This window comes from Chroicocephalus ridibundus, chromosome 9 (assembly GCF_963924245.1).
Source record: "Chroicocephalus ridibundus chromosome 9, bChrRid1.1, whole genome shotgun sequence".
Lineage (NCBI taxonomy): Eukaryota > Metazoa > Chordata > Aves > Charadriiformes > Laridae > Chroicocephalus > Chroicocephalus ridibundus.
The window spans coordinates 12,069,246-12,095,371 of record NC_086292.1 but is presented as its reverse complement, the minus strand read 5'-3'; the positions used below and the strand labels follow the sequence as shown (position 1 = coordinate 12,095,371).

Below are 26,126 nucleotides of genomic sequence, written 5' to 3'. Positions count from 1 at the left end.
TTTTTCAACATGCTCTTGTTTGCCCCAGAAATTTTTTATAAGCTTTCCTGCAGATTCAGGCAGTATTAGTTAGCTTATTCCAAATTAATATTCATGCTGCCCATTTCTGGTTGGTTAAATATTTGAATACGTTCATGGTCTGTTCTTATGAGTCAAGTACTTTAGTTCTTTCCCTTGTGTTAGGTATGAATAATAGCATGCAAACTATTTTCAAAGTTCACTTGCTCTGTAGGGTTTCGTATTTGCGTATCTTTTCACATCAAAAATTTAAATGTGCATCTTTTAAATAAGAGTAGTTGAATATATAAAACCAGGCTGTATGTAACACTCTGAAGTTAAAATTCACTCCCCCAGGTGTTTTCTCATTGCTCACCATGATTCAGATCCCTCAGTCCCCCTCCAGGCAGGTTTCCTTCAGGTCAAAGGCAGTTATGTCTGAGCAATGACTACAGACTCGGGCCCAAACTGCAAAACAAAACTCATTTTAATTTCAGGATCAAACTTAACCTGAGATCAGTTCAGTGGTTTTTACTGGAAGAATAAGGGAGACTATGTAAAATGCAAAATTATTTGTACCATTGTATTTTATGGCATAGTCTGCATTAACTTATAACGAGCTGTGATTTCAGGCCAAACAAAGGTAGATCAAAATTTAATGTTAAGCTTTTTCTTTCCCTTATCTAATAGCTTAAATGTGCTTTCTCAAATATCTTGAACTGCCGTTAGATGCATGAGCTACATGTTACTGTTAAAAATAGGCCCAAATCTCAGCCTCAAGTCAGAACATTCCCAAAGCTTGGAAACCCAAAGCTTGGAAACCCAAAGCTTATTCCAGATGAAAAATTTGCAAGTGGCTCTTATACTTGTAACAAACTGAGGCCTGTGCCAGAGTTCTCTAAGCTGTGATTTCTTTTAAGTCAGAAAGTAAAGTAGCACAATGTTTTTGTTCTTGTATTTTTCAGTCTTTGCTTATTATCAGTGAGACTCAATAGAGAAGCTTTTACTTGAAAACGTGTACTAATTCTGTATTTTTTCTCCTTTGAAGTACTAGTCAGTTAAAAAAATATTTTCTCTTCATGTTTCCATTTTTGGCTTATAATCACCATGTTTATTATTTGGGCCTTTCTGGAGTAAATTTGACTATTATAGTTTCTAAAGTCATAGTAGGGTACTCCAGAAAAACCTCGTTTCATAAAGTGGCTGTTTGATCTTCACGCCGTATATGTGCTGAATTATTTTCTATCGAATAAAAGCATATATGCTTTTATTTTTCTTCTGTAGTTTCATATACGTTGAGAACCATCATGCATTCATGGCAATCTGGGGCACAGTTGCTTGAACTTGCCCACAAAGAGGACAATAAGGCGGGTGAGCCCTTGGGCCACTCACCGGGGAGGTGATGTTGGTGCAGGTCATCGAGAGCCTGGCCAGGGCCGTGGGAAGGGGACCAAGCCTTGGGTTAAGGCAGAGTGAAATTGCCAGTGAAGCGAAAAACTGACCAGGGAAAACAAGTTATTTGCTCTTCAGACAGCAATGTGAAATGGGCAAAATCTGCCTGCTGGCAGTCTTGGTGTCTGGAGGGCACATGAGCTGTCTGTGTTTTAAAGATTTATGCAAATCAATGCTCAAATTAAAAAAAAAAAAAATAGAGAGAGAGAGAGAGAGAGGGAAAATTTTTGAAATCTAGTTGCCTTAAAGTTTTTCTATTTTTTATTGTAAAACAGAAACAGATAAATCCCAGGCTATGTGTTGAGGTATATTTCTCTGGTATGAGGTGTTTGAAAGGACTGAGCTGGATCCGTGTCACTGGTCCAGGCTCAGAGACTTACAGAGATGGCACCTTGCAAAAGGACAGCGTGGAAAAGAAAACTGACGTTTTTCTAATACTTTTAAAATAGTTTATTTTAGCTGATAAGTAAGATGAGGACTAGCAGACACTGTATACATACTGATGTCCAAAGGCTATAACAGGTGCTAAGTTGTCTCATGAAAGACAAGAACATATCTGTTTCATTCAGTTCAGTCAATAGCTGCGTCTTTCTGTTCATCTATTGGTCTGTGTTGCTATAAGGAGTATAAAACAGGGTACCATTGTGGAAGGGTATAGTAAATAGTCTCTTTTTTTTAATCTCATTGTAATAAAACCTAAGAAGCCATTAGAAATTAAAGAAGAAATTTGGCCAGAAATTTAAGAGTAAGCAAGGTAAATGCAAGAGATAGAATAAGAAATAGAATATTTTTTTCTGTAATTTTTCAGCAGCACACCATTTTCTTGAAGTACAATACAATGTTTGATGTGGCTGCTTATCTAGTCAGTTATTTTTAGCCCATTAGTAAGTAGGATTTTTCTTCCATGATACCTTACCATTTTATCAGCACCTGATTTGGACTTGCAAATGACTGGTCCTATTGATCAAAGGTGCTGACCTCCTACGGCTCCTATTGATTTCAGCAGGAGATGCAAATGTTCAGTGCCTCTGAAAATTGCATCCCATGTTCTTAGATTTAACCATCCCTGACTACAAAATGACTATTTTATATACAAATGAATTCTCAAGTATGAATATGAAGTTGTCCCTATCCTTCATGATATTATCACTATTTATGAGCATGCACTGGAGATGGGTGTTGGGTCTTAAATTATATTCATACAGAGGGTGAGGAAATTAAAACCCCTCTGCTGTCTGCCATTGTGACCCGTCATTTCTCACACTGTGCACAAGGCAGAGGAGTGACGGTTAAACATTGGGAAAGGCCAGGCCAAATTTTAAGGATGCATGTATCTCAGTGCATAGATTTTATAATTGGTTGCATAGCTTTATACAATATAAAATAGAAATCCTTAACTCTGAGAACTGGAAATCGTGCAGAGAAGGCTCAAGGGGAAAATACGCTGATTTTACACTGAAGAATATCATGGTATAGTAAACCTCGCTAAACGTTTCAGGTATGCATAAAAGCTGCGAGGCAGATGTGCAACTCTGAAATGTTGTTGAAATCCTTAGTGGGGTAGCTCTCGCTGAGACAGGTACATCAGGGTTTCACAGCTGGAAATCATGGTGTCTATTCGCTCTGAGCCTGGGTCTTCCTGATGAAGTTTATATTGTCACAAATCTTCAAGTACACTGAGGAGGAAGCCTGACAGCACTGTTCTGTTGTCTCAGATTAGGTTTTCTTTGTTCCTAAGTCTAACATGTGACTCAGTAATGAAAAATGAGACCAGGCTCGTCATTATACATCCCAGTAGGAGGACTGCAGGAGGGGAGGGGGATATTTCCGTTCTTAGGTATAAAAATATGTTAGGTATAAAGAGAAGGCTGCTTGAGAAAGAGGACAATGCTTGAGAGTTAAGATGGCTGTAACAAATATATGGGAAAATCCTTAGTTCATGAAAGGCCATGCGTGGTCCAAAATAACTTCAATATTGATTTTAACTTAAAAAAAAAAGATTCTGAAGACTGCATCAAATATGAACTGTTTCAAATTTGGTTAGAGCAGAATGACATAGCATTTTACTTACAAAATAAGCTTACAAAAGAAGAACAGCCCTGATGTAGGTCAGGACCAGAACTTTGATTCTGACTCGTATTTATGTTCAGGTATTTTCACATTTCGTCTCCTTTACAGTGCCCAACAGGAACTGAGGCACTCGTGCACCCATGGCTTCATGCCACAGTGCAAACCAGTTTTATAAGCAGAACCTGCTAGCAGTTATAGAAAATAAATACTTTTCTGGCACTTGGTCAGAGCAGGTGCAGAAAGAATAGTCAGCTGCTGATATACATTCTACTAGTCTAGGCTTCAGGGGAATGATCTACTGAGATTTTGTAAAATACCTAGAAACAGCAGAGAGCTAAACAAAAGCCTTTAGTGAAGGTCAGCAATTTGAAGAGACTTCACATTTGTAGGATTTTTGTCCTCTGAAGTTCATCTTGCGGCTTGATAAGTACTTACTACACAGGACTTTTTTGACGTCTCCCCACTACTAAGAGTCTCTTTTGCACTGGAGCCAAGCATCTTATTCATATTCTGCCAAACGTGTAGCACAGGAGTTGACAAGCTGTGCTTACACAGAAGGTAGATAAGAATAAATTAAATTAGATCATTGGCTTCGTAGCAGATGGCGGGTTAATCCAGTTTACAAAGCAGGTTCCGAAAAAAATGCTTATATATTTGTGAATATTTACTCGAGTGTGCTGCAGAATTGGGGGGGACTGAGTTAGTTTATGTGAAATTTCAGTTTGTTTTATTTAGTTGTCGAACAAAATAAGCAATCTGGCCATTTACTTCAGAGGTAAAGACCCAAGCTTTGATTCCGAACAGGGCCCAACTGGTTTCACTTACAGCAGTAATATGAAGCAACCAAAAACCTGTCTTTGGATAGAGAAAATCCCTTAGATGGCATAAAGTCACGCTGGCCTTTCATGTCTTTGTTCTGCAAAGGAAATTTATGGGAAGGGTGGAAGATGTAGGCCTTTAATCTATCTTCTTCTGCAAGAGATCTGTTTTATACCTAATAATTATTTTTTACCTAAGAAGCAGAGTAAATTATCCAAGAAAAGCTCCGTACTATGAGTAGAATCTTCTGTATTTGGGAGAGAGGCCATTTAAAGTTACCCTGAGCACCTGCAGCCTGGCCAGGGCTTGCAGTTTTTGCTGGCTTGCCAAGCTTTGGCATGGACTGTAAAAACAACAGCACTTCCCCAGCCTGAAGGAAGACCAAGCAAACTATTCGAATTGGTGCAAACGGATGACAAAATGCATGGTGTGTGTAATCTGGAAAAGACATATAGCAAGGAAAAAGGTGCATTACATATTCAGTCCGTGCTTTGTGATGTACCCTCTGCAGCGCATGCAAATGCTGTCTTAGGAAATGAATAACAGCAACAATGGAAATAGCGTAAGGAAGCAACTGGATTATATTCATGTTTCTATAACCACTAAAAGCTTATTGATGTGTGCAGTTATGTTTTGCATCTAGTGTTGATCTGTTTCAAGTGCTGACATAATTATTTGCATTAGTATAAATGAAATGTACATTCATTAGTTACCAATCCCATTGAACTTTGTTCCTTTTTGTTGTTATTAACTCTTTAAATCATAATAATGTCCAGAAGCTCAAGCCAGGAGCAAGAGCCACCAGCTCTAGAGATGCCGAGGCGTGTTGATTTTTGTTGTACCGTCTGTACGTAGAAGTAACGTGTCTTGCATTAATAAGCTCAAAGATCAGAGCTTAGGGCTTTGTCACCTGAGGGCAAGACCCTTTTCAAAGTATTAGCATGGTCCCTTGCTGATTTCAAGTCCATGGAATATGAAGCAATCCAGGCAAGTCTCTGGCTTGAGATTTCACCATTAACACTGGTGTAAGCTTCTAGTATCTCTTCTGGGGAGTGGGAATTTACTGTCCAGTGGTGTGTCTCCAGAGCCCAGATCTCATGGTGAAGCAGGGGTTTGAGAATTCAGTAAATTTGGATCTCTTCTCCTGATGCCAATATAAAAAATTTAAATGTATGACAAATACTGTCACTTCGCTAATTTGATAGAAATGCTCTCGTTTTCTTGATTTAGATCATATATCTGTGGCTGGGTCATCCAGGAGTGCACGGATCTGGAATTAATTATTTTAGATGGGCCTCTGCATTCCTGTAGTCATTTTGGCAAGCCCTTGCCAGGAACCCCTTGAAGGCACGGGGTTTTGCTTTATAGTTTAACTTTTCAGCATGTAAGGGAGGCTTGTGAGCAAACACATAGAAAATGGATAATAGACTGTAGGTTTCCTGTTTGTGTTGAGATTTTTTCCTCAAAGTTTGTGCAAGTGCAAAAGAAAACAATGTACTTTCTATTGCAAGACCCATTCTAGATCACAATTACTTCTCCTGAGAGTCTCTGAGGTTCCTGGAGTTGATTCTCCATATTTGCTCTTTCATGATTCAGGAAGAGCAAATATATAGCCTTTTAGGCTCCCACTGTGGGCAGGACCTCCTCACTGCAAATTGCTGCATGTGGCTAAAGAGCCTGCTACTCGTGATTTGCTCTTTATGTGACAATTTCAGCTCCTCTGTAGGGGGTATCCTCAATCCCTGTTTTACTGGGTTATCGGTCGTTCCTGCTGAGTTACTTCAATACTAAGGCAACCTCTTCCTTGGAAGAATTTGCCCTCCTCAGTAAGACCTAGGTAATTGCCTAGAATGTCTGCAGTTCTATCATATTATGCTTAAAATAAGTTCCTCTGTAGCTGTCTTTCTCCTGACACCCTTTGATGCCTCAGATCAGAAACAACAGAAAGGAAAGCAGAAAAAAGTGAATGGCTTTGCAGGCAATAAATAACAACTGTATTTCTGTTAATATGTATTGTAGAATAATTGTGTAAATTTTAGATCTAGAGCCAGTTTTTTATCTGCAGTGTAATTCTAGAGTAAATCTATGGAGTCAGTGTTTTTAGTAAGGTTTAACCTAAGTGAAAGGATTTGGGAATGCAGTGGGCACAGTTTCACTTATAACTGGGTTGGGAAGGTGAGAGGTTTTACTTGGTGTCAGTGCTTTAATCAACAAACTCTGAGCTCTTTGACGGTTGAAAGCTGAGGGACAACATTGATGTAGCGTTAGAATCTGTCACAAATTATTAAATTCATTCAACTGTTATCCTTTTAAATGCAAGTATTTCCATTAATTGCTGTAGAAATTCATCACCCTGACCTGGCTGAGCTCCAAAAGAAAGTGTGGAAACTAATTAAACATTGAGTTTTAAGGTAAAATAGTAAATTGCTCATTAGACTGCTTGAAATTCTGATTTATTACTAACAGAATGAAGTAATACTTGACTTTACAGAAACTGGGTCATAGCATTCTCTCTTAGCCTGGCTGAAGGTGCCGTAGCTTCGACATCAATTAATTGGTCTCCATTTTTTTGCAGCAGTACACTTGTTTGGTTTAACCTGGCAACTCCAGCCTGTTGAAGGGCAGCTATATGAAAATGGAGTTAGCAAAGGAAATAAAGGAACAGAATCCATGGATACTACTTACTCACCAATTGGAGGAAAAGTTTCTGATAAAACGGAAAAAAAAGGTACGTGTGAATGAGAAGACAGACGGATTACGGATATTTAAACATTACTGTGGTTCAGATTCTGTATTTGCTATAGTTTGACAGTATTTTGAGTTCAGGTTCTATCTTCTCTGATATAATTTTAAAACAGATATGAAAAGCCCATAACCAGATTGCTTGTTTTAGTAGAACTCTCACTGAAATTAGCAACCCACCCAAGCCATTAGGAAGTTAAAGTTCAACAGCAAAATAATCGCCCTTCTTTTGTGAGAGAAGAGAGATTAGAGCGTTTGGCTTCTGTCTTAAGACAGGGGAGGTGAGACTGTCTTCTCCTTGTTCAGATCCTGCAAAGGGCTTGGTGCTGTGCCTGTCTTGCAGACCAAAGTCATCTTAGGCAAAGTGAAACTCTTTGTACTGACAGGTCAGAATATGCAGAGGGGTAAAAATCTTAATGCTTTTAAAGGCATCCAGTTCTTGAAGGCGTAAGCTAAAATACAGCATCCTGTCACATCCTGACTTAACCAGTCACAGTGAATCAGCTCACAGGAATCTACTGAGGTTTCACAAAGTGCCTGGGCCAGTCTGGCAGCTCCCTGCTGCCGGGGATGCAGTCGTGCTGCCGGGGATGCAGTCGTGCTGCCGGGGATGCAGTCGTGCTGCCGGGGATGCAGTCGTGCTGCCGGGGATGCAGTCCTGCTTTGCCCCGCTCTCCCTGTGCAGCTCCTGCAGCCCCGTGCCCACTGCAGGTATTGTCTCACGCACAACCGAGACACGTCAGTTCACAATGGCAGCTGAAAATTACTTCCTTTAAAAATGTGAATATGTAAAATGCGAATATGAACTGGCTCGTTTGAAGGGTCAGAGAAGTGCCAGAGCTGGCATATGAAAGGAGAGGGCTGTACAGCCAGGAGTGTGAAGCGGAGAGCAGCACTGTCTCTGAGATGCACAATTCCTTTCTTTCAAGTCCTGTCATTTAATGTTGTTAGATCACCTACTTCAATATTAGTTGCAAGCTCTGGCCCATGCTTCCCATTGACCACCATGGTGATGCTTTCTGACTGTAAGAAGCAGATGGATAAATCAGGTTAGATCAGAGAAAAGTGAATGGGAGTAGAATATGAACCCTAGTCATTCCAGTTATTAGAAGGAAGGTAAAATTGTACTGAGAGCTGCTCTGCAATGATAGAAGATTTCCAGAGCTTTCAAATTTCAGAGCAGCGATCTGATTTTATGTGTGCCAGGTTAAGATCTCTGACTGTAAATATAAGACAGGGTGGGACGTTGTTGTACCAGTCCCTCCAGAAGAAAGATTACATCTCAATCAATAGTCTTACAAATCAATGTGGCACAACTGGATAAAGATCATATTAGATAAATGAGCAATAGAAATGTAGGTAAGGAGACAATGATCCATTATTTTGTCCCTTAGAATGGATTGGTAGTGAATTGCAGTAAATGTTAGATAGACTTTTGTATTTTTGGCCTGGTGCACCATGGAAAATATCTTAAATAGCTCTTCTCAGCTGCATTAAATCATTTTGTCAATATATTACAGATTTAATAAAAGCTCTTCCAAAGCATTTTGTTTCTAAAGGAGGATGTGCAGGAAAAACATCAAAAACCTTAAAAATAAGGTGCTTGAAAACAGAGAAAGGAATATGTGAGTCAGTAGAGACTCAAGGTAGTAGGTAAGAAACCAAAAACTTCACCCCGGGCAATCCCAACGTCTTGTGTAGCTACACAATTCTTCCACAACACTAAAGCACGGAGGGCTGTGACAGCAGAGCCCCTTCATTGAGGGCTTATCCAGCAGTTTCAGAGGTCAGTCTTGAATGTAGCTAGGCTATTGTCCCACTTGTCTCCTTTTGCCTTTTGGGGGTAACCTGCAATCCAGAGTTTATGCTAACGAGGAGCATACACTTGGGAAAACACAAGAAAAATGGTGTGGGCTTAGTACTAGGCATTACCACATGCATAATCTGGCTGTGGTTAATTTCTGCTGGTTTTATTTCCTTCCATCACTTCTAATGTATATCAGTAATTTTATTGCCAGTGCTTGTACCAAATTCTCCATGCGGATGTGCTGGGAAGGAGGATTTGGAAACGGGCAACTCCTTTCACTACAGCAGGATACCACAGAAAGTTGGTACTTTACCTGTAAACTTGAAGCCTCTGATGTGATTTCACACGGATAAATAACTCCTGTTTGCTTTTCCAGACTTTGAAAGCGTATATTTTACCCAATCTTCTAATGAAAATCAAGTTTACACTCGAGCAAGTCGAATTTCTTTAAGAAGTCATTTTATAACACACTGACCCATGGCTATGAGTTAACATTTTAATATGCAGTAATGTGATTAAAAAAATTAAAAACCTATTGACGCTGGTATTTACCAGGGGAGTACAAGGAGATTGATTGTTTCAGGATCAGTAATAATCATCATATGGGTACTTTCTTGTGAAGATAATTGGCACCACGCTGTTCAGAGTTTTACTTTCTTGAAGCCAAAAGAAACCTGTGATTAGGAATCTATGTTCTGTTTTAGACTTGCAAGGCAAGTGTGCTTAGAAAGAATAGGGAAGAATTAATACCAGTTGGCAAGATTGGGAGCTGTACAAGGAATTGCATATAGATAATTAAATGATACTTTGTCACAAGAAAAATGTTGTTCTGAGAAAGATGTCTTTTAGAATAAGAACAGAACAATGTTGCAGCACTGTAATTTTTAAAGCTTATTCCAGACTTTGTCAAGAAAGAGCGAGGAAGTATACAAGGACAGTCTGTGAATAGTGTGTCTTCAGATGCCTTTTTCATACAGCCAAATATCTGCTTAGTTCAATTAAGCATAGAAACAGAGCTAGATTATTTTTCTATAAAGAAGGGACAGTGGCTCAGTGAATGTGAGAACATGCACTTCAGACACAGCTCTTACAGTAGCCTTTTCATGCTGTCTGGTTGTGTGAAAAAATACTGTTTGAAAGGTAGAGATGCTGCAACTGCGCACTTTCAGTAGGTGGTAGATAATATATGTATTTTCCTGTTACCATTGTGAACTGCAGCCTGCGCTGCTTTGCTGTGTAATGGGATAAAAGTAAATCTAAGTGCGTCTGGTTTTTTTAAGGATTGCATAAAATTATTACTAAAAAAAAGGCATTTTTTCAGCCAAATGTGGAAAAACTTAGAGATGTGTTGTTTTGAGACTAGCAACACTAACATGGTATTCGCCATAATTTGGTAACATCAATTCGTGAAAATACTCCCTGACTAAAGACATAATGCTTTTTATTTTTATTGGAGAAACAGGCCTTCTCACTTCAACCAACTTAAGAAGCAGTCACTGTATTTTAAAGGACCTTGAACACGGACCAATAATGCCATTAACTTCCAAAATTATACTATATCCTTGACTTTTTACTTAGTGCTCTACGAACTTGTAATTGAATCACATTAATTACTATGTGTCAATATCACCAAAAAGTTCCTTAGTGTTTTACTTAACCCAGGGTAATTGCTTGCAAAGAATCATTAAGATTTAATATCCCTGGAGTACTGGAAGTAGGGGAAAAGGTTTTCAAATTCACATCGGTCAAGTAGGATCCTGTATGGGTTGGGGTGGGAAGGGATCCACTTTCCTTGCCCAACATGGGAAGTTTAATTCTCTTCAAAACTCAAGATTTTTTCCCTGAAGCACATTGGAGAGCAGCAGTCTGACCTTGAACATCGTTAAAGCAGCAATTTGGAAATATTTTAACTCATGAACTAAGTAACAGGTGTATTTTTACAGTATTAGATTACAAGTTCTGTGCTCTAAAAATAGATGCTTTTATGTGTTAAGGTGTTAAAAGTCAGCTCCTAGTTCTTGCTGTAGGCTTGGTGACACAAAGCAGCCGTAAAGCTGGAAGATCCAGTACCCAGAGAATTGCTCCTGCCTTGTAAATTAAATCTCTATTCATTAAGAATGCTAAGTACTTCCTACACTAGTTAAAGCCTATGTAAGATCCCACTGAGGATCTTTGTTATTAATATGTTCAGGAAAAAACTGGCCCTAGCTTTGCTACTGCTGGTTTCATTTCCAATGGAAATGTATAAAATTTCATGTACATTATGTTGCGCTACATATTTACATGCATTATTGTAAAAGGTGAGGCTCCAGTCACTTTGATTGCCCTTCTCTATCCTTCACTGTGATGCTGGAATAAAATGAAACATAAATGGATATGGCTGCTGAATCCAGTCTTTTTCTCTTGGCTCTTCCCCCGGTGCGGCATACTGTCCTGCTTTTTTTCTAGTTGAGAGAAGGTATGGAAATGCAAGTTAGAGTTTTGCAAAACTTGCAATGGAATTAGCTCAGATGTTAGCAGGATTGGCTCTGTGGTTTGCAGCATGTCATGATGCTGATCACAGACAGGCATTAAAATACTCAAAGATGGTGACAGAAGCCAGCAAAGCAAGCCAGCTCCAATTTGGTTTGGTAATGGTCGTCTTTATGCATTCCATTTCCCTTTCTATGTCAGCTCTCTCACACCCATGTGTGAAGTTACGTACTGTAGATGTCTGCAAATTTATTGTTCGGCATTACAACATTATGCCAGTTTTCTCTTTAGGTTGCCTGTCCCTATCCTCTTGCCCCTGCTACGGTTTCATGCAGAAAGCTCAAGCCAAAGCAGATGTCCTTTATTTCTCCAGGACTAGATTATCACTACCATAATAAAATCATTAGGAATGGTGATTAATAGAAATCTAGGCTTTGGACATGGGCTCCGACCTACCAGGTTTGATGGATTTTCTGTCCTCACTGGTGTCCATTTGTGTAGCTGATGCAATGCCCGTTCGGCAGCAGTCTGGAATACGTGCCAGAGGAAGCTCTCCTGCTGCCTTCTCTCTGTGCGTTCTCGGCTGAATGGGGTTTGTTTGCATAGCTGATAGGTAAAGACCATGGTTTACGCAGCAGCACTTCTACCTTTTTATATTCAGTAAAGCGTTCCAGGATTTCTGGGGCAAAAATGCAGTGACGCCTGTTGTCCTAAGTATTGCGTGCAAGTTTATATGTATTTTTCAACCAGTTGAATAAAAAATGAAACTATTTCAGTGAAATGCCCTCCGTTTAGAGGTTGTTTACAATATATTCTGATATATCTAAGGCACGTTTATACCTCGTGACATGTTACCTTCACCCACCAAGAATACGCAACTGATTGTTTTGTTTGTTTCTGTAAAATTAGTGTTTCAGAAGGGACGGGCCATAGACACAGGAGAAGTTGAGATTGGAGCACAAGTCATGCAGACGATCCCCCCTGGTTTATTCTGGCGCTTTCAGATTACTATACATCACCCCATGTACCTGAAATTTAACATTTCACTGGCGAAGGATTCTCTGCTGGGAATTTATGGCAGAAGAAACATTCCACCTACTCACACTCAGGTAATCAGAAATAATACATATTATTCTATTATCTGTCATATTATGTTTTCAAACAGGAGTGGATGCCGATGTTCACAAGACACTTTCCAAGCAGGGAGGGAGGAAGGGACTGGCTGCAACCACAAAAAGCAGTCCGTTTATCCCTTTTTTTACTGCGGTCTAGCTATACCCTCAGCCTGTGCTCTCTCAGAGGCAGGGACAGTGTTGTACCAGGAAGGTCAGCAGCTGTGACCGCTGCGAGGTGACTGCCCGAGAGGCTGGACAGGCACACACTGCGCTGCTTTGTAGCTCCAGCATCTTCTGGGGGGGGGTGGGAAGGGGGTTGAAGTACCAGATCATTTGAAAATGCTTTAATCTTTTTACATCATCATCATCAAATAAACAGGTTACATAGCCAGTAGAAAGAGTTAATAGGGAAGGAAAAAAATCTATCTGTTTCTGGTTTCTAATATTAAGATTATTTTTGAGTATTTACTCCTAGGGATTTTGCGGGAGAAATCCTAGCTAAGCAGTAAGAATATGTATTTGACTTTTTTCTTTTTAGACTTAACGCACTTGGCACATGAAGCTGTCATTTCTATGGATAATAGATTTTTCAGCTTTCTTATAGCAGGATCGCGCTCTGCAGAGTGTGATAAACTTTTTTATATGGAATCATGGAAAGATTGCTTAGAAAGGACTTCTGAAGATCATCTTGTCTGACCTCAAAAATTATTTACTAGAGTTTTGATCTTAGAAACAAAAGTTTTTAGCTGTCATTGACTTTAATTGAAGCTGGGTCTTCAGTTGAGCTGAAGTTGAACTTTACTGAAAATCAGAATGCTTAGAAAAAACTAGAGAAATACATAAATTTCTTGAACAGGGATTCATAAAAAGGTTTATGTCTCTGATGCTTTGAAGCTACCTGGACTTAAAAGTTCTCAGCATCAACTTGGTTAGAAATTTAAGACCTTCTGTGTAAAAAATATATACTTATTTGTATTAATAAAATTAAATATAAATAAAAAGTGTATTTAGGTTTTAATATACAGTATTTATATCGAGGGACAAACATTTAAAAATCTGATATAGAACAATAGGTTCTTTAATTTGTTTTTGCCATTTGAAGTTATTCACTGCATAATGTAGGCACTACACCTTGGAATTTTGGAATTATCACCATTAAAGAGATGTAATTTTTGAAGTAAATCTGCTGTATTTAGTGCAGCAAGTCTGAATTTTCCCTGCCATAGTCGGCAGCAAGTTTTGATGCCAGATTTCTGACCTACTGTAATGCTTTTTATATGGAAACTGAAGCTAACTGGAGCAGGCTATGCATCTGTATCACACACATTCACATTGATGAATACTTAGTCCGGCAAGTCCGCTTAAGATTTCAACTGCTTATTCCTGTTTGAATGAGACATGCAGAGTAGATTCATAAAAATTTGCTAGGTGGTTAATTTTTCCTCATTATTATTTCAGTTTGATTTTGTGAAACTGATGGATGGAAAACAGTTAATTAAACCAGAACCAAAAAACTCAGAGGAGCCTCAGCAAGCTCCCAGGAATCTGATCTTAACTTCACTGCAAGAGACAGGCTTCATTGAGTATATGGACCAAGGAGCTTGGCATATGGCATTCTACAATGACGGAAAGAAGGTGGAGCAAGTGTTTGTACTAACTACAGCGATTGGTAAGAACAACTACAATAAAATGGTTGTTCGGATTATTACATTGGAAAGATGTATTTGAAAATAAATTATAGACCTTGATTCCGGCTTCTCTTAAGTATTCTCTGAACTATGTTTTGTTTTAGCTTTTCAGGTTTTAATTAACCTCAGTGGAGCAACTTCATGTTTATGCCAATATTAGGCAAATAGCTGCGCTTGTATATTAAAGATGGAGGTTATCAAATTAATTAAGTGTGAACTTTTCATGTGTGTTAAGATTTTTATATGATAGCTGAAATGCTTGAGTAATTTCTGGTGTTGTCTTGCTCAAAGTAAAAGAGATTATCCCCCTCTCTATCTACATCGGAACCATAAATCCTACAAAAGTTATCCAGGCTTTAATTTCTCATTTTCAGTATTTTAGTCAGTCAGAAAATCTAAACGGCAGCTTTTGTGGATTCGGTTGTGATTGTTGTTTGATGGATGGGTGCTGTTGTTTTCTACAGTTATTCAAATGCACCATTTTGTTTGGAACACAGAAGACAAATGTAGGAGACAGTGTCCTGGTGGCATATCAGATCCCTACTGCTTTTTTAATAGGTATAGGCGGACAAATGTTTCCAGCTCTAGGTATTGTTAGTGAGCAGTTCTCACACATAGGGTTTCTTTGGAATTTAAATTTAGGTAAAGTGTTGTATTTATGACAGTCTGGGTTTGCTGCAAGACTTTAACCACTATGCCCTTTAGTTAACCTGTTCTACCATATGTTTAGCAAGATGTCTTTACTAGTAATGGACATGCCATCTGCTCTTTAGAACAATTGGAGGCTATTTTTACTTGATGGTGAACACCTTGCAGAGCAGGACAGTATGATTCAAATACCAAGATTTTGTAGGACTTGCAGGAAAATAATTTAGAAATTGAGATAGATAGAATTGTAATTACTGTTTTTTATTTAAAAGTTCATACTTGCTCTGTTCAGAAAAGCGAATCTTTTGCAAGCAAGAAAAAATGCCTTTATTCAATGCCATATGAGAAAATATTTAAGCAATTTTTGAAGTCTCTTCGCAGATGGCTCTATGAAGAGCATAAAACCTGGCCAAACTCCAGTCCAGATCAGAATCCAAGTACCTGCCTCGTTGTTTATTTCTACTGTAAGACGGCAGTGTTTTTACAGGAGGATTTAACCAATATTTCATCATTAAGTAGCTTACCACTCCAAAATAAGAAATAAATAAATAAAAAGACGAAATTGAACACTACAGTTTTGTTCTTGCTACGTTTGGTGAAAAAGAAGCTGTTCATCCTTTCTCTGGCCAATAAGCAGAACAGACTGGGTCTTACAGAGAGGAACAGTAAGAGACACAGTGCAGGCAGGAATCCTTATTCTTACTTCAGAAATGGCTCTGTTTTGGGGAAAATAGTGTTCATGCTGCAAGAATCTGCTGCTGATGCATTTGAAAGTAGCGCTAGCTATTGTGTTTTCATAACCTGTGTATCATCTTCTCATAGTGGTTCTTGGTTGTTTCTTTGGGAGTTTCCACCCAAAAAAAATAATCCTTGAGCCGTACTCCTTACCCTAGACTGGGATGGGAATCAACCAAGACCACAGATTGAAACACTCAGAATAGAGCAAGAGCTTGGATGCATCTCTGCGGTACGATGCTGTTGGCTGTGTGAAGCAGTCATGCCCTCCTCATGGGCATCTGTTAAGTAGTATTTCAAGTTGCTCAGTCTTAGTTATGTATAAAATTGATTTTGCTGACACTCTAGCTAGAGCTCTGATCAGACTTTCCCTTGACGGGGGTAATTTGCATGCAAAATCTGGCATGCCTCAAGTACTTTCGTAGACTGAATAAAGGCCAGCCCAAACCGGAGATTCCATCGAGGGGAGGGAACTTTTCAAACCATTTCAGATCAACGTGTAGGGGTCATTTACCATGTGATTCTGGAAAACTGAGAAGACAGGCAAGTGTACACATAGAGCAAGAGAAGAGTTGATAATGAACAGTAATATGTAAAAAATAATAACATGCAGCATATCTGTGAAAAAACTTACTTCTGAAAATGAGCTAGTTTTTTGACTTTGAAACAGAGATCTGTGTACAGGTTGTGGATATCTGATAAACAGATACATATCAAATGCCTGTTCTTTGCTGATAGCCTGAAAGGAACGTTTTTAAATAACGGTAGGAGTTTTCAAGAGGAACCAATCCTTATCTGCCCAAGTGCCCACAAATAAGATCAAAATAAACTTATTTCAGTTATTCATATTAGTTGTAGTATGTGCTTTTAATCCATCTTTTGACAAGTTACGTTTGAGTTTAAAAGTATATCAGATTTGATTAGATTAAATATTCCAATGATATGCCCTTTCTTGAGAAAAGTTTTTCCTCCCAAATCGCTTGCCAGGGACAGATACTTTTCAAAAGGATCTGGGTTTTCTTCTTTTTCCTCAACAGTTATTGTTTTGTGGGAAAGGAGTCATGTTTCCTATCTTCTATGGCCAGAGGTACTTCCCCGCATCTATGAACGCATGTGCCCATAAAACAGCCTCGGGCCCCACTGTTCTGTAGCCCCACTCCAGTCCTGCCCAGTACCTGCATGGGCTGCGGAGACCCTCAGTCCTGCTGCTGGCCTGACAGCGACCTACTTCACGTGGGAGCAACTTAGCCTTGGATTTGCTTCGTATTCTTTACGTAAAACCCATATGAATCAGGGAATCCACTGAATTCCCGCAGGAGATACGTATGTAAAATAAAATCAGCCAATCCACGTGCAGATATGAGCCTGTCCTGTGATGTGTGGGGTTAAGTGGTTTACTGTCCAGAGCTGGGCAAGTTTAAGATCAGAACTGAAGGTGGGTTTTGTGGTGTTTTTTTTTTTTCTTCAAATCTAGTTCTTAGTCCTTTATTGCACTGAGTTTCATCACTGTACAAAAGACTATTTTTTTCTTCGCCTGATTGTATAGAAGTGGAAATCCTACCCTCCTCCAAGGAATTCAATTCACAAGGTTCAAGTGAAACACCATAGAAGGCAATTTACTCTATAAACAGGTTTCAAACAAATTACTTCAGCAATAAGAGAAAGTGTTTAAGGTGGACATTTTTCAGCAAATACTCTGGTTCTTGCAGTGCTTTTAATGGTGGTAAATTTTACATGAACACTTACTTTAAAAGCTTTTTGGTGTAATATAAATGATGCACTTGTTATCTTGAAGCTGTCAAGACAAAATCTAATATTTGTAAGCTGCTTGAACAGGAATTTTGTTTTATGCTCCCTATGAATGAAAATGGGCCTTTTACTGCTTCTGCACCTATTTGTATGTTGAGATGTGTCCTGCAGAGTGAGGTGAAGATGCCATTCATTTCAAATACAACCAATTTTTATTTTTCTTTGTGCACAACTCTCAATAAACAGAAATCCTGGATGACTGCTCTACTAATTGCAATGGGAATGGAGAATGTATCTCGGGGCACTGCCACTGTTTCCCGGGATTCCTTGGTCCTGATTGCGCAAAAGGTAATCTCATATGAACTGACCCGCGGTGCATGACAGGGCTTGTGATTATGGTGTGTGACTGCTGGGCTTGCAAAGATTCAAAGTGATTAAAGGAGATTAAATTCCTTTTTCCAGCCAGATGGCAGATACAGTACGAGCACACACATAGAAGGTTTTTTTATGCTGTACTTGAGCTAAGATGCATCAACCACTTCGCCGTCCCTGACTTTCAGAGTTAATAGATTCCTCCATCCCTCTTCGCATCCACGGCATGATTATAAAATACATTTTTTAATAAGCGTGTTAGCTTAGCATAATGCTTTCTGTTATTTAAAAGTGACAAAACAGTTTCACTTTGGAGAAAATTGCATGAGTCAGTCAAATGCTTCTGTGGTCTTAACTTGAATAGGGTGTAGAAAAGAAACCTAAAGCAGCTTAGAGACTGTTTTCCAGCATTTGGGGCAAAAAACTTGCTAAAAAGATTGTAAGTGAGCTTATTTCTGTTTCAGATAATTCTGTGAGTATTAGCCATCATCTACTGCATACGATGTCTGGAAGTTCTCATGTTTTTCCAGTGTTTCCTCAAATTTAGGACTGACTTTATTTTTTAAGAGCTTGATTGGCTCAGAAATTGATACTGGATTGTAAAACTAATCTTCCGCATCGCTGGTTTACGTGCAGATCAGTAATGGCTAAAACTTCAGGAATGTTAAGTCTGCTCGGAAGGAAGAAGAAAAGGGCAGTATCTTGCTTCAGTTCACAGGGAAGAAATATTAATCTTACTGGAAATCATAAGCAGGCATCACTGCAGATTTTCTGCAGCGACCAGTCAAGGGGAGGGAATTATTTTTATTTTCTATCCCATTTCAGGTCAAAATTAAGGTATTCTAGTGAAGCAGACTGAGGAGACAAGGACCTTGTATTACTGCTGCACTACCCAGTTCAAAGATTTCTGTCTGTCACAAGCCTCGATCGGGGGGCTGGAGTGGAAAAGCAATTTTACAGAACGATAAATGCAATAAATGTTAATCTATGTAAGTTTGTAAATACACTAAAAAGGTCAACCTGTCTTCTTCAGATTCCTGCCCAGTGCTGTGCAGCGGCAATGGAGAATACGAGAAAGGTCACTGTGTGTGTCGAAACGGGTGGAAAGGACCAGAGTGTGATGTTCCAGAAGAACAGTGTATTGATCCAACCTGCTTTGGCCATGGCACTTGCATCATGGGCGTCTGCATCTGTGTCCCTGGATACAAAGGAGAGATTTGTGAGGAAGGTGTGTGAAGTTTCCCTCTCTATAGTTAGGGGGGTTGATTTTTGTCTTTCATCTCCAAACCTGTTTTAAGGCAGTTAAGAACTCACATAGATGTGAGAAGTTTACTGTGAAGCAGTGCTGTTTTCCTCAAAAGCACCTTTACTGTCTCATAGAAAGTAATATTAAGATAGAAAATTATCAAAGGTAAAGGCATTCAGGTCTCAGAGGCAGCCTGTAGCAGCTCAAAAGATAAGTAATTTCCAAGATTCACATTTTTATCGTAAATGATCAAAATGATCAAAATTATTTAACATTGTCTAATAAGACTATCAAATAATTGTGGCATGGGCAGTCCTGTGAAATACTTCGTTTCTCAGTCCAGGAGGACTCTAGTTCTTGGATGATTTCAGTTCCCTCCCTCCATTGAATCTCAGTAGCAAGAACAGAAGCGGGTGGAAGATTTTGCTCCAAAAGTTTCCTGGAAAACATCCCAGCAAGCAAGGGTTCCTTTTTTTTGTGTGAAAGTTGTGAGACCATCTTGATGTGTTTGTCTCCACTTTTCCTCTCTCAGGCTCCAGACACTTTTTTCAGGAAGGGTGGCCGGCGTTCCCAGTCCTGCGTGCTGCCAGTACGCTCAGTCCCTCAGCACACGCTGTCAGGCAGCCTGTGCCGACTGTTTTATTTGGCCAAAAGCTAAGGGTATGGCAGTCGGAAGATCATTTAAACAAAATATGATGTGGTAGTTCTCCACAGTAATCAGAAGATTGTAATCAGCTTTTCCCTTTCTTCGTTCTGTTACATCTTAGATTTTACTGTGAAGAACGTACCGACAATGTAAAGCCAAAAGAGCAGCAAACGGTTTCGGTTTACCATAGCATATTGTGTAATTCTGTTATCATATGTCATTTTTACTGTGAAGCCTGTGTTCAGGGCACTAAATGGGCATTCTTTAAGGCTTGGCTAATAAAAAGTGGGAAATTCTGAGGACAAGTAATTGTACTTTTGCTGGTTATAGTACCGCTGCGTCTCTGCCCTCATCTATAGAAAGAAGCAGTCGTTTGCCTGTTAGCGTTTCCAAGATAGCTGATCAGCTTTGACTTTCTTCCTCTGTGCATGGCCTCGGAAAGCAGAACTCTGCTTCATGCTTGCCCTGATTTGTTGATTTTTCACTAGTCCCCTTAGCCTGAAGCTAGTGACAGCATACTTTGTGCTTCCTGCTATATAGATCTTAGGTAATTCTTTTGAGTAGCACACAGAAGAGGCTCTTTATGTGGCTTGAATTCTGTAGTCAGAAAAATGTCCAGGATGGATTTGATGGATTTGACAAACCTGGTATGGTTTCTAAAGGGAGGATCAAGAGAATGCTGCTGACATATTCGGTGTTGGTAGTTTCAGAAACGGACAAAAGCGAGAAAACCCAAATGGGAAACGGCAAGTAAAACACGGATTTACTGACCGAGGCCATGATGCTGAAGCCTGTAGCTGGTGAGAGGCTGGCTGCTCTCCTCAGCTGCTTTGTTTCTTGCCAAAACGTGGTCCTGCAAAATGGTTGAAAAAAACAATTGAGATAAATGTACTCAGACAGCTGTTGAAACGAAGAGTGTGAAAACATTGGATTTTTAAAGTAAGAGACATATTTAAATTTTAAAGGAAGGTGGAATTATGTAGAAATAGGGTGGATGATACAAACCTGTGCAACCAAGTACAGTGGGGTTTTGTTGTAACAGTGTGTGCATGACAGGACTGTTCTGTTTACTGTACTGTACAACGTAACTTGTGCGGTACTAGAAGTAATTCTGTCAGGAATTCAGATTACATTATTGTATGTACATATGAGTTTAGTATTATAGCAGTATTGTTACCATAGCAGACAGTAACAGATGTACTATCCAGGGAACAGCATATTGCTATGGGAGTCCCTTGAATTTGTCCTGTCAGATTATCATTACTGAAGTGAGTAATACTTTTTAAACTGTTTATGGAGCCGCTCAATTATTTTTAAATGGTCGGCAAAATAAAGAGGTGTGTCGGGATGAGAGAAAATTGCCGAGTATTTTTGTCCTATGCTTAGCAAGATATGCATTGTCGGGAAACACTGATTCCCCTCTTTCAGAATTACATTGTGCTGTGCACAAGCCTGGAAGGCTGAAAAAGATACAGCATAAATCTTGAAATAAGATCTTGAATGGGTGGCATAGCAGCTCAAAAGATAAAGCATCACTTCTTCATTCTTAGGTCAAAAGGTCCTATAAACTGGAGGCCGTTAATCTCGATGTCTGAAATATTTAGCCTTCCCTTACTGAAGCAGAGAGCCATCTCTTCATTTGTATAGCACAGAATACTGTTTGTTAAGTTTACAACTTCATTATTAAAACAATGCTTGTGCTGATACTTGAAAAATACATACAAGAACTTTCGAAGTGTCTCTAACATCAGTCTGAAGCATGATCTAACGTGAATAGGCTTTTGGCTAATTGTTTCCCGTGCTTGGACCCCACAAATCCTCTTCAGCTCTGCGGTCTTCCTGCAGCCTCCAGAGAAGGCAGACTGTGTGCTTCTTAAAATCCGTCTTGTTAAAGAAATGCTGGGGGTTTATGAGAGAATATGCTGATTATACAGGACTAACCAGCTGATTTAAATTCTTCAACAGAGCTCCTGAATTTTTCACTAGGAATAGTTTTATCCAAATTGAGAACAAATTTAGCTCTTTGTCTGTTTGCAAATTGTTCATCAGTACGTTATGACTTTTATGAATCTGTTCATTATCTGCAATTGCCCTGCACATACTTTTTATGAGTGTATGAGATTTTTTTTAAAGCAAGCATTCAGTCAGAGATTCACTACTCAGGGTTAGTGGATGGCCGTATTTTTTGTATCAAATTTTCAGCTGTAGAGATAAATTTCCGCAGGAAGGTGAAAGAATAGATCTTTCTTTTCCCAGATGTAAATGAAACACAGAGCACAAATACCCAAATGGAAACACAGTGCACAATTGCAGAAGTAATTATTAATTGCTCCAGTTCTTTCCCAGCCCTGCTACAGAAGCACAAACCTGCACTCACTTGGACCAGTAGATCTGTCCTGGGCATCAACGTTTTAAAATAAGACAATATCCTTGACAAGCAGAATCATATGATCTCTAACAGTCTACATGCCTTCTTGTTTTCTTGGTTTTGGCTTATACTTGCACAGATGTTAGCATAGTCTTTTTTTTTCCTTATGTTTGTTAACATCACTTCAGTTTGGGTATTTGCACGAAAATCACCAAATTAATCTGAATCCCTGATGTATTTCACTAGGAAACCACTGTAGAGGTGCTCTAACTTGTATATTCCCTGCTTTCCAGAGGACTGCTTGGATCCGATGTGCTCCGGCCACGGCGTGTGCGTTCAAGGGGAATGTCACTGCTCCACGGGCTGGGGCGGTGTGAACTGTGAGACGTCGCTTCCCGTGTGCCAGGAGCAGTGCTCGGGGCACGGGACTTTCCTCCTGGACACGGGACTCTGCAGCTGCGAGCCGCAGTGGACGGGTTCAGACTGTTCAACAGGTATGCATGCTGGAGATTTTATTTCTTCAACAATGCCTATGCTTTCTGTTTGAGTCGTGAAAGTAAGTAGTTACTATTACAGTGCTAGTATGAATTTAAAAAACAAGACAGGGATGAAGCAGGGGTGCTGTGGCATGGCACTTTATGGGCTTGGCAGCAACTGGCTTTCTGTTGACAAGGACAGAAAGGCTTTTTCTCTGTGACAAGGATGTTGACTGCCTGGTGGCGTGCCAGCAAGAACGGTACTTTCTGCAAGAGTGCAAGTGCCTCCTGGCATGGATTGGAGTTAAGCATGACTCTCGCATGAGATGTTGAGCACTATCAGGCTCATGCAATGAGGGAATCTGCAACACTGGGAGGATATAGAAAGAATAATGGTCTAAATGCAGTGACTGGTGAGGAAAAAGGCTCTATCAAAAAATCTTTAAACCAAAATGACCATCCTTTCTCTCATGCTGGGATAAAAACTCTTTTCTTTCTTAGAGGACCATGAAGGTTTGATCCCACTGAATTTGATTAAGAGTTGAAATGGATTTCCTATGTGCTTTGTACGTTTACGTTTCCTTTTCTTAAAATGAATGCACTCTGGACATTTTACCCTGTAATGGAGCATGTCATTACCAATGTACGTGCTACTATTTTTTTCCCCCTATAAAGCTCACAAAACCAGAATCTGGAATGATAAGTAGCGCATCCCAGTACAGAATAGATCCAGGTGACAGATTTGCTGAATACTGTGGAATACAACCAATCGTCCAAGTCACCAATTTTTCTTAGAAATCATCATTCAAAAGAACACTTGGAACAGTATAAATTTCCATTCAGACCGTTAAAGTGTATGGTTATGATCTTTAAGTTGCGACTTATGTAATGTCCCACTCCACGATAACTTTTAAAGCAACAAGATATTGACCTGCAAATAGTTTTCAGTGTTTGTTACAAAGACGCTGTGTTCATTCTACAATCCAAAATTAACGCGTGTAATTTCAGTCTGCCACTGTTGGATATGGTACCTGCTTTGATAAGAATTGACTTTTTATTGGCTTTCAGCAAAAGTCTGGTTGCTTGCATTTTTATCATGTGTTTTATTATTTGTTAAAAATATACCCTGAAGGTTAGTAATATAGTAGTACTTCCATTAATGAAGCAAATAATTAGGAAAGGTGCTAGCTATGTATTAATTTTTTATTCCTAAAATATGCAAACTAATTCTGTTATAATACAACGTTATTGTAGCTCAAAAAGAGATGTTCATCTCCAACAGGTCTGTTGTGTCAGCTGCATGGAGCAGTTAGATATTAAGTAAGGGAACAAAGAGCTAATAAATAACTGCAGTGACGACGCTTTTATCTTGTGTGCTTGGATCATAATTTTTATGTTTGTCTCACCTCCAAGCTGTTTTGATTAATTTTTAGAAGAAAGGTAACTTTTTTCCTTACCTCCATAACCAGCAGGGATGATACCTCTCTTCATCCCCACTGTCTTCTGAGTTATCAAAGAATGCTTTTGCAACCACCAACCGGTATCCCTCTTTATAGTTAGATACTTCAGATTTCTCCTTTCAAATATATCTTTCTTCATAGGTGTTAAACTGGATTGTTGTGGCAATACGCCGGTTAGACTGAAGTGTAGATGTTCGTTTGCGCTTGAGGCTTTCTTCATAGTATCAGTGATTGCTGTGCATGCTGGAAGTAAAGTCTGATTTTAGTGAGGAAGGAAAACATCAGATGAGGAAGTCAACAAGGTCAGAGTAAACGAGCTGTCACATGCGAATGGAAGAAATCATGAGGTTCTGTACGAAGAAGAGGATGAAAAGGGTAAACCACAGACTGCTCGTCTGGAATCAGACAGCAAGGGAGGCTGTGCAACTGGTAGACGAGCAGTCTCTCAGCCTGCCTCAAACCCTTGCACTTTTCCCACCATCTCTGTACCAGATTATTGTCAGTACTGTGAAAATCTGCTTTTCTGTACTGCCTTGAAGAATATAGGCTCCTGTCCTGATGATTTCTGCATTCCCCAGCAAGTTCCAAATACTTTCAAAATAAAAGGACAAATTATTTTAAGCTTTATGTTTCTCCTAAATAGAAATTAATATATCTTTCTGTACTTTAAAACGGAGCAATAGCAAAGGTGCCAGAATGCTTTTGAGTACATTAACCCAGATACAGTGTGGCACGCCTGAAGAGAGATGAGCCATCTCTAAGATACCTTCCCCACCTGCCCACCTCTAGCTCTTCAAACAATAGGAGATTCCATTTTACAAGCTGCAGAAAATACTGTGGACATGGAGGACGAGGGATGAAGGGTGACTGTGTGAACCATGCATATCCTGAAGGATTGCCAATGTTTGGAGCCCTAGCCTGAGATCTGGAGTCATTCATGGATTTTTGAGGGTGGAAAAGACCGTGGTGTTTATGCCGTTTGATTTTCTGTAGGATACATATTAAAAAAAAAAAACATCCTTCAGTTTCTGCTTGACACTCATAATTTCTGTTTAGTTTTTAGAAATTCAACCTTCTCGCAGAGGCTGAAAATGAAGGATAGTCTACTATGTCCTTAGGTAAATGGTTTCAATTATGCCTGACCCTCTCCTAAAAAGTGCACAGTCTACTCTTGGTTCGAATAGGTGAAAAGTCTTACAATTGTGTTTCTTTTTGTGAGGTGAAAGACTGTCAAATTCTTTGGTCATATTCATTATAATTTCTGTCTTTAATGTTTATAAAAAGGGCCAATATTTTAAATCCATTTGCTTCTCATAACGCCGCATACACACACCACTCTCTCCACTACCTCCCTTTTCTCTTTCTCTTTCTCTCTCTCTCCCTATCTCTGTCTCCACCTCCACAACAGGAATAATGCCAGAAAAAGAATTACCTATTTCTTGGGGTTTGGGTAGGCGTTTTGGGAAGTATGACCCACCACATAAATTGTGTGTTTTTCCTTTCTATTGCTTCATTGAAAAATTACATCAAGGGAACACTGAAATTCCAAGCTTAAATATTCAAAGATCAAAGAAAGACAAAAGAAGATACCTACATGTTAACTAACTCATCTTTCCTGTATTTCTTATGAAACAGGTTTAATTTTCACAAATATAGAAATTCCATTTTGCTAAGGATGTATGGGCTGATCATTCAAGTGGTTACTTGCTCCTGTGTACGCTTGTTCCTCTGCACAGTTGCTGTACTAAAGACAGTGTCTTTTTCTAATCTACCGGACTATTCAGATGAGATTCTACATGAAATTGCATGTTGAGGGTGTTTGGGTACAACAAACACTGAACTGTGATACGATTGAATTAATTGTTTGGTAAGAAGAGGCTAGTTTAAAAAAGGTGAAATGTGTATATAGTTCTATATAAATATTTGAAGGCGCACATGCACAAAAGCGCAGAATAATGGCGTGAACTGGATTTATTTCTAGTCTTCCCTGGCATGGGGCATGGTTTCTAAAGGGACTGTCAAAACGAGGAGGCCATAGCTGTGACCCACCTAAGTATCGCAGAGTCCATCTTGGAGGCTTCTGTATAGGAATATGAATTCTGGCTTTAGCCCCTTTTTTTAGCCCAGCAAATAAACGTCTGATTGTCCGTTGAACTTTGGCAATGTTTTCTCTGAAGAACTCTTCCTTTTTCTTTATACCTTATGTACATTCTTAAGGAATTAATTTATTCAATAGAATAGAATAATTCAACAGACAACATCTG

General features: G+C 39.2%; 1 protein-coding gene across 9 annotated transcripts in view; it reads left to right on the top strand.

Moving 5' to 3' along the window:
• Positions 1 to 26,126, top strand: part of TENM1 (teneurin transmembrane protein 1) — a 900,761-nt gene that overhangs the window by 756,000 nt on the left and 118,635 nt on the right. For 8 of the 9 annotated variants that reach the window (XM_063345747.1, XM_063345755.1, XM_063345754.1 and 5 more), the window contains 6 exons: positions 6,914 to 7,066; positions 12,269 to 12,468; positions 13,933 to 14,143; positions 17,541 to 17,642; positions 18,700 to 18,894; positions 22,220 to 22,420. In XM_063345747.1, coding sequence (XP_063201817.1) covers positions 6,914 to 7,066; positions 12,269 to 12,468; positions 13,933 to 14,143; positions 17,541 to 17,642; positions 18,700 to 18,894; positions 22,220 to 22,420 — 1,062 coding nt within the window. The remainder of the gene's footprint in view (positions 1 to 6,913; positions 7,067 to 12,268; positions 12,469 to 13,932; positions 14,144 to 17,540; positions 17,643 to 18,699; positions 18,895 to 22,219; positions 22,421 to 26,126) is intronic. The other variant, XM_063345753.1, reaches the window with a different exon arrangement.